This window comes from Grammomys surdaster, unplaced genomic scaffold (genome assembly GCF_004785775.1).
Source record: "Grammomys surdaster isolate TR1022 unplaced genomic scaffold, NIH_TR_1.0 123711, whole genome shotgun sequence".
Taxonomy (NCBI): domain Eukaryota; kingdom Metazoa; phylum Chordata; class Mammalia; order Rodentia; family Muridae; genus Grammomys; species Grammomys surdaster.
The window spans coordinates 1-15,439 of record NW_021618890.1 but is presented as its reverse complement, the minus strand read 5'-3'; the positions used below and the strand labels follow the sequence as shown (position 1 = coordinate 15,439).

The following is a 15,439-nucleotide window of genomic DNA, read 5'->3' as shown; positions in this document are numbered from 1 at the left end:
GAGAGAGAGAGAGAGAGAGAGAGAGAGAGAGAGAGAGAGAGAGAGAGAGAGAGAGAGATAGAATATAAGCATGAGATTTATTCATTTTGTAAGTGTTATTTGGGAGAAACTACCTGCCCGAGGTTACCCATATGCATTCTACAAATTCAGAGGCTAACCTCCACATGTCTTTCATTGACTTACTTATTTGGTAAATCACAATTCTTTGGAAAAAGCACTAGATCTGATACCAGGAGGCTTGTGTTTGATTTCGGGTTGCCCACTTTTTCCCAAGCTATGTGAATGAAGATAGAAGTTTATCCCTCTGGGCCTGGGAAAGTGCTCACCTCTTGAAAGTGTCTGTGTCCAAATCATGAGGAACTAAGTGAAGATCTTTAGGACTCATGTTAAGAAGCTGGACAACAGTGGCCATGTTCTTAAACTCCAGAACTGGGCAAAGGAGGGCTAGTGAGGTGCCCCTGAAATCCACTGACTAGCTGGTTTATCCAAACAATGAGCTTCAGAGCTATCATTGAGGGACTGTCAACAAAAATAAAGATAGAAAGTGATCAAGAAAAGATGCTATCAACTTCTGGCTTTCACATGCATTTGCAGGCACATGTTTACCCATTCACATTAATAAGTGTGTATAACATACAAAGTTTTCCACTGGAGCAAAAAATTGTGATATTAAGGGTAAAAAGAGACAACATATTAAAAGGATGTTTCTAAAAAATTTTTGTTACTCTGATAAAAATACGTAAAGCAATAATCATTTTTAAAGGAATGGTTTATTTTGGCTTATTATTTTAGAAGTTTCTATTTACAAGGTCAGTGGGTCACATTGCTTTTGGGTCTGTGTGGATGTAACTCATGGTGAGGAGTGTGTAATGAAGCAAAACTCCTGTGTTAAGGAAATTAGCATGTGAAAAAGACAGGAAGAACTGGCATCCAACAGTCCTTTCTAATGCATCCCCAGTACTTAAGTCCTGCACCTTCAGGCAGAAGATTCATTTCTTTCTTTCTTCCTTTTTTTTTTTTGATGACACACTTTTATTAGTAACTTTTTAAACATGTTAATCACAGGCTTTATAAGTTTGGTAATTCTCAATAACAAGATGCCCATACAATCAGAAGTGTAACCCAATACTCAACCTAGATATACCAACTATTTTTGACTGGTGGAGACACGAGAACATCTGCCTCCATGTTCTCTTCCGCCCCTCTCCTGTCCTAGCTCCTCCTCCCCTTACTCCTCCTCTGCCTCTCCTTACTCCTCCCACCTTAGTTCTTCCTACATATCACCCTTCCTGTTAAAATAAAACTTTTCTCTCAAAATACAATTAGAGCATAACTATAACCAATTTGTATCAGTAAGGTACAAGATAGACCTAATACCCAGTCCATCATTTTGTTGACTAACCAGAACCTCTGTCATCTCTCCTTACAAAAGACTTAGTTCTGAACCTGGCTTTTTTTCTTGGCTTTAGAATGAATGTCAGCTGAAAACCATCCTCTCAAATCTTTTCTCTCAAAATAAAGAGCCAGGATGGCTTTGGGACTTTTTTGGCTTTGAGACTATAATTCTTCAACCCTGTCAGAAATCCAGAACGACTGAATTAACTGAAATTATGGGAAACACAAACCATAGCTTCTAAAAATTAGCCAATTTATAGAGACCACTGAACACCTGGACAGTCACTATACTACAAAATGTTGGAGCATCTGATCTTCAGTCTTCTGGCCCAGGATCATCTGACAGACCTAGTGATGCAGAATTATTAAGGGCTGATTACTCTGTTTTGGCAGATATAATCAGACGACTATTCTGCAAGTGTGTCCTTTTCAGGACAGTAATTTGTCTGTAGATGAAAAGAGGCAATTCTTGCCTAGTGGCTGTCTCACCACAACTGGAGTAACTCCAGAGATGCTCAATTTCTTCTTAGAATCCAAGACAGGAAGCTGTTAGGAGCAGACAGGTCTCTAATCAAAATGAATCTTAATACAGAAATGTTTGTAATATCAATTCTGTGGACTTCTGATGTTTTGAAAACCAACTATCCATGTAAGGCAATCTGGACTGTTGTCTGTTAACTCCTCTCAGCTATTTCTAAATAAAATATAGAAAACACCCTAACAGTAAACTCAGAACCATGAATTTTCTGTAGGCCCTTAACTCACAGGCTAACCATCTCAAATCAGTTAAAAAAGTTAAAGAAGGACTGAGTCTAAGCCTTGTATTCCTAAATGTGTTATATAGGCACAATGCCTATAAGAGTAACAATATTAATCTCACTTTTATATAAATAAGAAACTTGTACTAATGAAAACCTTAAATTTGAAATCAAAGTAAATTTTGTACCATTTGAGAAATTATAACTTCAGCTTAATAATGATTATACAGATTTCTACCAATAGGTTACCAATACCAATAAATCCTAGCTATTCCTCCCTGTTTCAACAAAACCACTACTTTTCCCTAGAAAGACAGCCCAATATTAACCACCTCAGTCCCCAAGCCAGAGAATAGGGGCACTGACTCTTCATTAACTTCTTCAAGCTGGTTACGGGCATTGAGATATTAGAAGAGGGGCTGGGGGAAGAGTAAATTGATAAGCCTCTGATGTTTGTGTCTTCACTGCATCCAGCTGAGATTCCAGGACATCAGAGGTTCGAGTAGGTGAGAAGATCCTGGAGAGATGTCATACAGACCCTAAGAGAACACAAATGCCAGCCCAGGCTACTATACCCAGCAAAACTCTCAATTACCATAGATGGAGAAACCAAGATATTCCATGAGAAAACCAAATTTACACAATATCTTTCCACAAACCCAGCATTACAAAGGATATTAGTGAGGAAGCTCCAATACAAGGAGGAAAATTATACCCTAGAAAGAGCAAGAAAGTAATCGTCTTCCAACAAATCCAAAAGAAGATAGCTACACAAAGTTAATTCCACCTCTAATAGCAAAAATAACAGGAATCAACAATCACTGTTCCTTAATAGCTCTTAACATCAATGGACTCAATTCCCCAATAAAAAGACATAGGTTAACGGACTGGATACATAAACAGGACCCAGCATTTTGCTGCATACAGGAAACCCACCTCAGTGACAAAGACAGACACTACCTTAGAGTAAAAGGCTGGAAAAAAATTTTCAAGCAAATGGTCCTAAGAAACAAGCTGGAGTAGCCATTCTAAAACCTCCAGCCCAAGAACACAAAGGGAGGGACTCATGGCTCCACTTGTATAGGTAGTTGAGGGTGGCCTTGTCAGGCATCAGTGGAAGTGGAGGGCCTTGGTACCCAATAGTTTGGATTCCCTAGTGTTGGGGAATTTGAGAGCAGGGAGGTGGGAATGGGAGGATGGTGGGAGCACATCCTCATAGAAACTCCCACAATTATATGGATTAGATATGATAGAGACAGGCTGCCAGAGGACTAGATTCCAGAATTTAAACAAAAAATTATCTTGATACTAAAATTTGTTTTGAGAATTGTATATTGCAGAATACACAGCCTTGGTGTATCTTCTCATCTAGCAAGCTGAGCAGACCTGTTCTGCCTGGAGAGGATGAGTTACTAGTATGGGCATCAGTACTCCAAAGGAAATAGTTCTCAATATAGAAATGCAGTAGGTGGCACTCAGGTAGAGAACAGACCTCCACCCACCCCCATTTACATTTTTGGAGTTTCTTCTCCTTCAGAGACTTAGCACTCAGCATGACACCAGAGAAAAGCTGTTTACAACACAACAGTGATTTAGGCTTGGTACAATCTGTTCTTACTTTTTCCTGTGTATTTGAACTTTTCTAGTAGGAGGATTATATGTAGATGCTGATATTGATTCTGATTTTTGTGTTCATTTTTACTTCTTTTAGTAATTTCAAAGGGCAGTCTGAAGGATCTTTTATTTTACTGCTATGGCCCTCCAAGAGTTTTTAAAGCCACTGGCAATCTGGGTTCCAGATAATACTCAGTGAACATGTGTTAAAAGTATTACTGTGTGTATGATGTGTGTAAGGAGGGGGAAAACAAATTTCAGGGGCTCATTTTTATACTTATACTTTATGTAGGTTCCAGGGATTGAACTAGGTCGTGAGGCTTGTATAATAAACACCTGACCTGCTGAGCCATTTCACTTTTAGAGCTAGTAGAAGTATTAGAAATTCTATATTCTACTGGTTCTGAATGCCCCTATGCACTGCTATGAGGTAGAAAAAAGCATGCTCCTACAGTTGAATACAGGAGATTTGTGATGGCATCTGTTACATGCTTGTCTCTTCTTACTCAGGCACTGTGTCAGGATGGGAGCACAGACTATGTCCTCAGACACGTGGGTCTCTGGCTTTCCTTGGGCATCATTTCTTCTTTAGTTAACGCTAATGCTGCTATAGAACAGAGTTGTACCCTAACCCTGTTCTGTAGCCCAATGGATTTTTTATTAGAAGCTATACAACTTGAATATTTACTTCAAAAATACCACTTTCCTATCACTTGAGAGGCTTCATGGTGTTGCAGAGTATTTGAGGACAAATATTTTATTTCAGATGTGCACATCAGAAGGATAGGTGTCCTTAGCCTCTTTGCACTTTGGTCTATATATTTAAAATCTTAACAACCTTTCATCAGAGATATTAAAATCCTGGTAATATGCCTTATTTTGTAGTAGGTATTCACTGTTCTGACCTATTTCTGACTGTGAGTGATAAAAGCTCCTGTGTGAGATGCATGTCTCATTTTTCTTTATTCTTTTTAGGCAGTTTTATACAATGATAGATCTGTTCTAGAAAATCATCATGCTGCATCAGCTTGGAATCTGTATCTTTCTCGCCCAGAGTACAACTTCCTCCTTCACCTTGATCACATGGAATTCAAACGTTTTCGTTTTTTAGTCATAGAAGCAATCCTTGCTACAGATCTCAAAAAACATTTTGATTTCCTTGCTGAATTCAATGCCAAGGTTTGTTATGTAAAGTAGTGCCTGATTTTAAAAAGGGAAATTGTTGTTAGTGTTATAGACGAAAAGTGGTTTTTAATGTTAAGCTGGAATTACGTTACATATGATGTAAGAATAAATAGTTGATATTAAATAATATTATTGTATTATTTTAAATAAACTTTATTATTATGTCAATACGTCTTAAAATATGGTTGCTTGCTATGCTTTCTCTTGATAAATAGATGAATTTTATTGTGGGTTTTTTTTCAAATAGTAATAAATCAAATAATTATATCCAAAGTGTTTATAGCAAAGTTTGAGTTACTCAGTGCCAAGTCAGACATTTTATGAGATTAAATTTGTGTTTGTAAGATGTAGTTTATGTCTACCCTGCCATACCTTTTACACCTTTGTATTAGTAATTTTCTGCTGCTAACCTGGCAGAAGAGCAGTGTCTCTTTTCTTCTGTTTGACAAATCATTCCTCATCCCCAAAATATCTATTAAAACTGCCACATGTATTTAGTTTCTGTGCTGTGGAATTGGGAAGATCAGCTCAAGGCCCCTCCTCTGAGAGAATTCACATTCACTGTGGAGTCTAGAATCACTAATCTGCTCTGACAACAATGATAATGGCATTATGTCCCATGGAGTAGAAAAAAATTGAGGATCATTTCTTTGTTCTTGAAAGAACTATACTCTGTTTCTTTATTTTTGGCTAACAGGAAGTGCTGATTCCTCTAAGAGGAAGTAAAAAGTATACTAAATGTGCCCAACTAATGATGTAAATTTCACTTACCTAAATAATACTATCTAATATTTACTTATTAGCCTTTATTATTGGCCAGGCAATGTTTATTTATCTTTATGGAGTTGTATGACAAGATTGCCACCATTTCTTTATAGAGAAAGAAATGGGCCTGAATAGGTTAAATGCTAAGTTAATATTCTTGTGAGTTCAGATTTAGACATGAGTTGAGCTTCTAAGACTTGTGTGTTTGAACTGTATCACCACCTGTTGCTGCTATAACCCATTTTTCCTTAGTTATTTTAAGTGCCCTTTCTTTTAGGTAGAAATAGTTACAATTGTTATGATTTATAGATTCATATGTACATATATTTAATATATATTACATTTCTAGATACACATACATATACATTATTATTCTCTGTGATAATTACAAATAATGAAACCAAAGTTGGCTTTTTTTTTTAAAAAAAAAAGCTATGCTGCCTTTGAAAGATAATCTTATTACTACTTCAGTAGGACATTTTACCACATAGGTTCATATTTATAGTATATTCTGATTTTAAGGAACCATTTACTGAAAATTTTCCCTGTCATTTGGAAACAAAACAATTTTAAGACAGTTGGTAAGAACAAACAAATGTTAGCAACTCTGTGTCCTCAGAACCTAAACAATTCTGTTTGTCCAAAATAGGCCAACGATGTAAACAGTAACGGTATAGAATGGAGCAGTGAGAACGATCGCCTCTTAGTCTGCCAGGTGTGCATCAAACTCGCAGATATCAACGGCCCAGCCAAAGAGCGAGATCTACATTTGAGATGGACAGAAGGCATTGTGAATGAATTTTTTGAGCAGGTAAGATGAAACATGAGATTGTTGGGATTTTGAAGAGCTGCCATATGAAGAAAGCATCTTTGGGGACTTCGATTGCTCCAGGAAGTATAAGAGTTGCCCTGAAAGGGGCTCAATGTTGTGTGGATCTTAGCTCTTAGTGTTTCTCAGTTCTAACTTCGCTGCTAATATTTTTTATTTACTTTATGCCTATGGATGTTTTGCCTATATCTGTATATCTGTGCACCATGTGTGTGCCTGGTGCTTGTAATGGACAGAAGAGGGCTTTAGAGCCACTGGAACTGGAATTACAGGTGGTTCTAAGCCACCATGTGGGTTCTGTGAATTGAACTGAGGTCCTCTGAAAGAACAGCTAGTGCTTTTAACCACTGAACCATCTCTCTAACCACTAGTGCTAACACTTAAAGTAGCAAACAAAAATACATAGCTTATCATTTATCTGAAATAAATTGATTAAACTTTTGGCTGGATAGATAAGGATAGACTCTGGTCTCCAAGGTTGCTTTCAACCTCAGAATCTGTCCCTTAAAACAGTTGATTTCCAAACATAGTAGTTTTTTTTCTCCAACATAATATTTTTATTATTTATTTGGAGATTTCATACAATGCACCCCATCACACTTGCTTCTCATTCCTCCCAGGTCCACTCTCTCACCCTTTTGCCTTAAACAAACCAATCAACAAAACAAATAAAAAAACCAAAACAACAAAAAAACCCAAAATAAAATACCAAATCCCCACTAAGTACAATTTGTGTTGCCAGTATACTCATTGGAGCATGGTCAAACTCCCAATGGCCAGTAATTCGATGACTGCAGACTCATACCTGAGATAAGAGACATTGAAGGTTCTGTAACTCCCCAAAATGAAACAGCCCAGACAGGAAGCTACTGAAGAGAGTTCTTAAACACTGTTGTAAAGATGCTGAAGTTCAGCTTTTCAGTTGATGGCTTCTGGTAGGAAGTGGGGAAGGACCAAATGAAGTAGTTTTTAAGGGATTTTATGGTCTTATCAGAACATAATCATCAAAAGACATTTTCAAATTTGTTATAGAAAGACTGTTCTTGCATTAGAAGCATCTAAGGAAGCAGAAGTCCTGACATAAAATAAAGGATAGACATGAGTTCAGAAGTTCCAAGTGGTTTTCTAAGATGAATTATAAACATACTATTCTTTTATATGTTTTAAAATCTTGGCTTTAAGAGATTCTTACCCATTTGCAGAGTCTGTACCATTTTGAGAGGGTGGTTCCTCATAATGTTAAAAAAAACGCTGATTATCCTACAAAACAAATTTAATCATCTTTAAAATACCAAATATCACCCACTATACTATATTCCTTTGGAATCCTTGACCCTAATAGCCATGAATAATTTCCAAAGTTAAAATTTCTCTGTCTTAGAAAATAGGAATAATGAAGTTGAGCTTGTTGGGTCATGCATATTTACCTCATGTTATATTGTAAAGGTACATTGTCTTTGGCACACCCTTGGAAGTTACAAAATATCACACTGTGTAACCTATTATCATTGAGAATTAGAATAGAAAGATGCAAATTACACATTAAATTATTATTTATTACCCCAAATCAAATAATTTAGAATTTATTAATTATAAACTATTAATGTTGATATTATAGAATGTTGGAGATTGAGAATAAAATTATTACTATTTACCTTAAAATATGTATCTTCCCTGTTCAGTAAATATCAACTGTACTAGTTCATATAAACAGAATACGAGAATGAATTTTTAAGAGTTCTCAAATGAAGAAAAGATAGAGTGACTTCTCCCATCTGCTGGTAGCTGATGGAGGAGCATCAGCTGACATGTTCATCAAGCCACACTCCATCCTGACAGTAATCACTGAGTCATCCATGTTTTGTGTAAAGATTATTTTGATGTAGACTGTGTTTTTAAAAATCTCAAGATACCAGGTGTGGTGGGACATCCCTTTAATCCCAGGACTTAGGAGGCAGAGCCAGGTGGATTCCTGTGAATTCAAGACCAGCCTGGTCTACAGAGCGAGTTCCTGAGTAGCCAGGCTTATGTAGAGAGGTTCTTTTCTCAAAATAAGAAAAATAAATAAAAGGAAAAAACCCTCAAGATAATATTAATCGTAAACCTTAACAGCTATATCTCTAATAGCTATAAATGCATTTTTCTTTTTGAAATTCTCAGGGAGATGAAGAAGCAACCCTGGGTCTACCCATTAGTCCCTTCATGGACCGTTCTTCTCCTCAACTAGCAAAACTCCAAGAATCTTTTATCACCCACATTGTGGGGCCCCTGTGCAACTCCTATGATGCTGCTGGCTTGCTGCCTGGTCAGTGGATAGAAGCAGAAGAGGGTGATGATACAGAAAGTGATGATGATGATGATGGTGAAGAGTTAGATTCAGATGATGAAGAATCAGAAGGCAATCTAAATCCTAGTAAGGAAACTATGTTTTTGTTTGTTTGTTTGTTTGTTTGCTACTAATTACAAATGTTCATTTAATTTGGATTTAGATTTTTACATCTTAGGTACAGATATGTTGAGTTCCTATCTAAGTGTTCAGGTTGAACAGTCAGGATAAGGCTAAGTGCTATCTGCGGGTACTGTGTTACTTCTGTAGTACAGTGGAGACTCTTATTTAATGAAAGGAGCATTTTCCAAGATGCTGTCCTCCAGCGAATGCTCATCTGAACATCTCTGAAGTGAGTCCTAGCAGTTAGACTCCTCATTCCACCCCCTTCAAACATCAGAATAGCTGGGGAGCACAACTTCCCAGCGGCCTTACATGGACTCAGGAGAGAGATGAAGGCAGTGGGGAGAAAAGGAGAATAGGACCCTTGGCTCTGAGAACAGACCAAGGTTTTAATATTGAGTTATATGGCAACATATTTTTCTAAATAAGACAACGAAATTAAGTGGAAAATTAAATCTTGTCCTTGAAACTGTTAATGAAATGCCACTTCCTCTTTATTTTAAAGTAAGATTTAAATTATATCTAGCTAGACATTTTTTAAAAAGATTACTAAGAATCAGAACTATAACACAATGGGAATTTCGTTTTTATTTAGTGGAGATACCTCTCTGTTGATGATGTCCTCCAGCCAGTGTTCTTCAGTGGGCCCTACTTGTATAAGTACCTCTACCCACTTCTGACACAAATGCCTTGTGTTTAGGGTTAGCAAGGCAGAGAAGAATCTTATGCCAACTTGGGGTCAGTTGACTGACTCAAAATAACATTCTCCAGAATACTGTTAATTACATTTAATTTACTACATTAAGACATTACAAACTGACTTTTAACTTTGGATTATTATGCTTTTGATCTTAAATTTCAGCTTCTTTTCTAACCCAGTATTCTCTTACCTTGTCTCTATTTTGTTTCAGCACTGCTCCTATCACTCAGAGCTTCGGCTGAGCTTTGTTCTGCTTAGGATGTGGTTTCCATAGTGTGGATAACATATTTATAACCTTAGAGCTTTTGTAACTAGACTAGAGTGGGTACGTAGGCATTTATTCAATGAGCAATTGGGTTTTATTTGCTTTGGTATAAATGTTTGTTTTAAATTTCACAGAACCACAAAGAAGGAAAGGTAGGCGGCGAATATTTTGCCAACTAATGCACCACCTCACTGAAAACCATAAGATATGGAAGGAAATCATAGAAGAAGAAGAAAAATGTAAAGCTGAGGGGAACAAACTGCAGGTGGATAATGCCTCCTTACCTCAGGCAGATGAGATTCAGGTTATTGAAGAAGCAGATGAAGAGGAAGAACAAATGTTTGAATGAAAAGAAAACTCATGCTGAAGAAGCCTGGGGTGCTGTTCCCAGGGTCATTACCCAATGCTCACTGTACTGATTCTCAACTGACCATTCCCATGTGGACAGGCCTTAATACTGTGAGAGGATCCTTGCTACCCTGGCAGTTCTCACTCCTAAGCACTTTCATTACAAACTAGAGACTGATTCTTAGAGCTTGCTGCAGTTGACTCATGCTGCAAAGCCTTCCTCAAAGCCTTCACTGGTGTGTAAATAGTATGTCATAATGCTGCTTTGCTGGATAGTGTGCTCTTATTTCTCACAATGAGGGAGGGCTAAAACTGAAAAGTCAAGTGACTTCAGTTTTCGAAGTGTCCGTAATTCATTTATAAAAACAGGATTCATCTTGTATTTCCAAATATATCTTTTATGTCTTTGTTTGGGGGTGGGGTGGGGCAAGAAACAAACCTCTATGCTTAATCCAAAAAGGAATTCATTGTGGCCTTTCTGAGTGATTACTGCTCCTGGCAGTACACTGTTCAATGTGGTTCTCCTAGCTTCATCCATGAAGGACTGAGGACCTTTGTTATATTTAACAAAACCCGGATGCATCAATTTCTGATGCTTTTTATTGTTGTGTATAATCTACTCATGTGTTTTATTTCTGTCTAAAGTATTCAGGTTTGCTGTGGACATCAGAAGTCTGAATTCTACTCTTACTGATTTTGTTCCATGGTTGAATTTTAAAAATGTTTAACAATGAAGGAGCGTTATTCTTTATTCAAAACTGTTCTTATTTTTATTCTTGCTCAGGATAAGTAATTTTACACATTAATTATTATAAACATGGCATAGATTTGCCAGAAAAAAACCATTTTGTCCTAGTATTGATGTTACCTTTTATGAAATAAATACCATTTTATTTTAATTAAAGCCAAGAAAAAGGAGATGTCTATCTTTGCCTTAATGGAAAATCAAATGAAACCAATCCCATTGAAGGTAATGCCTAAATAATTAGTTATCTTTATATATGTGTCTTAGGTGTCTTGTATTCTTGTGTCTGGTATAGTAAAACTGACATTTTTTGTTGTTAATATCTTTCCGCTTCAAGAGTACATGGCAGAGATGACACATCACTATGTAGTAATACAGTCCCGGAGGAAGACTGAATTTTGAAGTGAAGTACATGACGGGAATGCATATTAATTTTTCCATAAAATGCTATGAATAGTTCAATAAATAATTCAATAAAATGCATATAAATAAATAATTTACTAGAAAACAGATCACATACTTATATAACCTCATTAGAGTGCAGTTATGTCTCCCTAGTTACGAAAAATTTTTGAAGCTATTCAAAGCAACAAAAATATCAAAATGGTAAACTGATTTCTCATTATCCTTTAAGACCATACAATATTTTTGAGCCATTGAATTTTGTGCACAGTTAACTGTCAGTTTCCACAGTAGCTCCTATATAGTGTGATGCTGGAGTTGTCTACAAGGCTGCAGTTAAAGATCAGTTGGAGTACTGGTATTTTTGATCCTGCAGGTACCATTTTTAATGAATCACTACACTTTATTTATTAAACATGTTGACTGCTGAATTCTTTCCTGTCACTTTTGCTACCATAACCACATCATTTGTAATCTGGTCCTACCATATATTACTAAGTAATAAAATTTTAATTGATAGTCTATTGAATTTGCATTTATATAATCCAGTGTGTATATTTCTTTAAAATGTGTTTTATATCCTATGCAAATGTATTTATTCTGTTGCTTTCTTTCCTACAGAAAATATGTGTGTTTAAGTTCATACATATATTACATGTATTATCAGAATCAAGTCTATAAACTATTATGTTATTTAAAGTTCATATTGGAATAATTTATTTTTAAATTCTGTCTTCTTGAAGAAGTACATTTTTCTTCTAAAAATGTTACTGGGAACTCATCTGAAAATAATCCTTAAATTATTTAACCCTTGCTTAGTAAATATAAATTGAATCATCCTGAAGAAATTAAAATTATTAAAATAATCTATGCAAAAATGTAAATATCATGATTGCAAGTCATGAGTGTGAGAATATAAATATATACATACTATTGTTAGGTGGAGTCCTACCTGAGGAACTTTCATAAACCTTATAAATCTTTCTGTGGTGGGTTGAAGATAGAATTGAGTGCCACTAGCCTGCTGTGTGAACATTCTACCACATGAGTTTCTAGCTCATATTATATTTTTTATTTTGCTTGCTGTAGAATCAGATTATTTTTTATTAGGATTTTATCAGAAATCTGCTACTGTAATTCATTGGTATTATAGATATGTATTAAACTGTAAAGATCTGTGCCTTCTGACACAATTTTTTCTCTATGGAAATCTATTTAGGGGTTGTTGTTATTTGATTGATTGAAAGCTTTTTCCCATCACTCTTCTTTCCTTTTTGCTGTTGGCCTTATCTGGTTATTTTCACAAGAGTCTGGGATTACTTAAGTAATCAAAAATTCTCACTCTCCCTGTATTACAACTGATAGAAACAAACTTTACAAAAAGAGATGAGTAGAACTAATTGGTTCCTTTACTATAGTTGCTCAGCCACTATGAATAGCTTTGAAGGGTTTGTGGGATAGGTAGTACAGGGATGGAGAGCTTCTCAGGAGAAAGGAACATTTTACACTGAGTGCAAAAGAATTCAGTTAGTTTTGATATGATTGCAGGAGAAAGAAACAACACAAATTGGGTCAGAATAGGAGAAACCATTTCCACATTGGAGAAGCCAAGAGTTTTAGGTTTACTGGAACATTGAGTATAAGAAGAGGAACTGGTTAATAAGGAGAGAGGATGGTTAATGAAGTCCCTTATATAGTATGGTATGCAATTTAAATTCTACTAAAGAAATAGGAACTGAAAGGTTTTGACCTGAGTGAAAAGATTAATTCTTCATATGGAGGTCATTGCTTCTGCCTTTGGCCCCAACAGACTAGACAAAACCAAAATGGAGTTACACCTGGTAAATGCTGTATAATTAGACTAAAACTTGAAGAGACTAGAGTCCCAACATTTGTTTTGCCGAAAAACAGATTTCAGTCTATCTGGTGTCTTGAGCATAAAAAGGAAGTCTCCTGGGTTAACTTAGAACAAAACAAAAAGCTAACCCTTATACTTTTTCAATTTTTCTTTTTCCTCATTCCCACCTTACAAAAATCAACTGGTCTACCACAGTCTGGTAGGAGATATCTTTCTATGTTTTGTAGACTCGATAATGCCCTGATTTATATTTGGCAGATAAAAGCTTATAAGATCTACAACTGAATTTATTATAACTTTTTTCTCTTGAAAGTTCAAATTTTTGTTTCTGACAGTGGAAGAACCAAGATTTAGAGACAGGGAAACCTTGTGAGTTTTTGGCTAGATAGGCTATAGGGATATAGGCTGAAAGAGAAATCTTTAAGATTTAGGATACAGAATCAATTTCCCTAGTGATTAATTGGATTTGGTAGCAAGGAGAGTGACAGATTTCTCATTTGAAAACTCAGTGTCTAAGGCTGAGAAAGAAGTAGATTTGGATGTAAATGAGAGTAAACAGATGAATTCAGATTGGAACTGAAGTAGAAGGATTCGATATATTCTGGTGTAGTCCAATATAGTTGAGTTCAGAACAGAGAGATGGGTTAATGTCTGGATTCACTTGATAATGAAAACTACAAGTCAGAATATACGAAGAGTATAAAACTGCAACAGCTAGGTGGAGGAGACTTCTAAGAGAAACTGATGATAAGAAAGAGAAGGGCACCCTTCCTCCCCTGCCTGGTCCGGTGGGCTGGGGCAGACACAGAGTTGGTCTGCTCCTGTCCTGTGTAGATCCTGACTCCTGAGTCATCCTAGAGGAACCACTGCACTCAGAGCAGCCGGTAAGAACTCCATCTCACTCCCTAAGCCCCAGAGATTCATCTGGGAGCCAAGGCCATTCAGGACACAGCAGCTACCCAAACCCCGCCCCTCCGGAATTCCACTTCCCTTCCTCCCCTGCCTGGTCCGGTGGGCTGGGGCAGACACAGAGTTGGTCTGCTCCTGTCCTGTGGAGATCCTGACTCCTGAGTCATCCTAGAGAAGCCACTGCACTCAGAGCAGCCAAGGAGCCACTGCACTCAGAGCAGCTGAGGAGCTACTGCACTCAGAGCAGCTGACACAGAGTTGGTCTACTCCTGTCCTGTGGAGATACTGACTCCTGAGTCATCCTAGAGAAGCCACTGCACTCAGAGCAGCCAAGGAGCCACTGCACTCAGAGCAGCCGAGGAGCTACTGCACTCAGAGCAGCTGACACTGAGTTGATCTACTCCTGTCCTGTGGAGATACTGACTCCTGAGTCATCCTAGAGGAGCCACTGCACTCAGAGCAGCAGACACCAAGATTAGGATCATAAGACTACAGAGACATCTGGACTCTGAGGAGCTCTGCAACAAGCAAGATAACTGGAAATACAGACTCCAGTCTTACACAGTGAGGGCAGGCAACACTAGAGCTAACCAGATGGCAAAAGGCAAGCGCAAGAACATAAGCAACAGAAACCAAAGTTTCTTGGCATCATCAGTACCCAGTTCTCCCAATATAGCAAGCCCAGAACACCCCATCACACCTGAAAAGCAGGATTCAGAATTAAAATCACTTCTCATGATGATGATAGAGGATTATAAGAAGGAATTAAGTAACTCCCTTAAAGAAATACAGGAGAGTACAAGTAAACAGATAGAAGCCCTTAAAGAGGAATCACAGAAATCCCTTAAGGAAATGCAAGAAAACACAAAGAAGGAATTAAACAAAAACATTCAGGATCTGAAACTGGAAATAGAAACAATAAAGAAAGCTCAAAGGGAGACAACCATGGAAATAGAAAACTTAAGAAAGAAATCAGGAGTCATAGACGCAAGCATCACCAACCGAATACAAGAGATAGAAGAGAGAATCTCAAATGCAGAAGATACAGTAGAAAATATTGACACAGTTGTCAAAGAAAATGCAAATTGCAAAAAACTCCTAACTCAAAACATCCAGGAAATCCAGGACACAATGAGAAGACCAAACCTAAGGATAATAGGTATAGATGAGAATGAAGATTCCCAACTTAAAGGGCCAGTAAATATCTTCAACAAAAT

General features: G+C 37.0%; 1 protein-coding gene across 1 annotated transcript in view; it reads left to right on the top strand.

The window, feature by feature from the left end:
- The window catches only part of LOC114636368 (cGMP-inhibited 3',5'-cyclic phosphodiesterase B-like), a gene marked incomplete at its 5' end in the record, with an annotated part of 34,671 nt that extends 22,672 nt beyond the window's left edge, over positions 1-11,999 (top strand). Inside the window, 4 exons of the mRNA XM_028784497.1 lie at positions 4,743-4,946; positions 6,367-6,528; positions 8,707-8,959; positions 10,095-11,999. Of these exons, the coding sequence (XP_028640330.1) occupies positions 4,743-4,946; positions 6,367-6,528; positions 8,707-8,959; positions 10,095-10,309 (834 nt within the window). The remainder of the gene's footprint in view (positions 1-4,742; positions 4,947-6,366; positions 6,529-8,706; positions 8,960-10,094) is intronic.
- Positions 12,000-15,439: the final 3,440 nt, after the last annotated feature.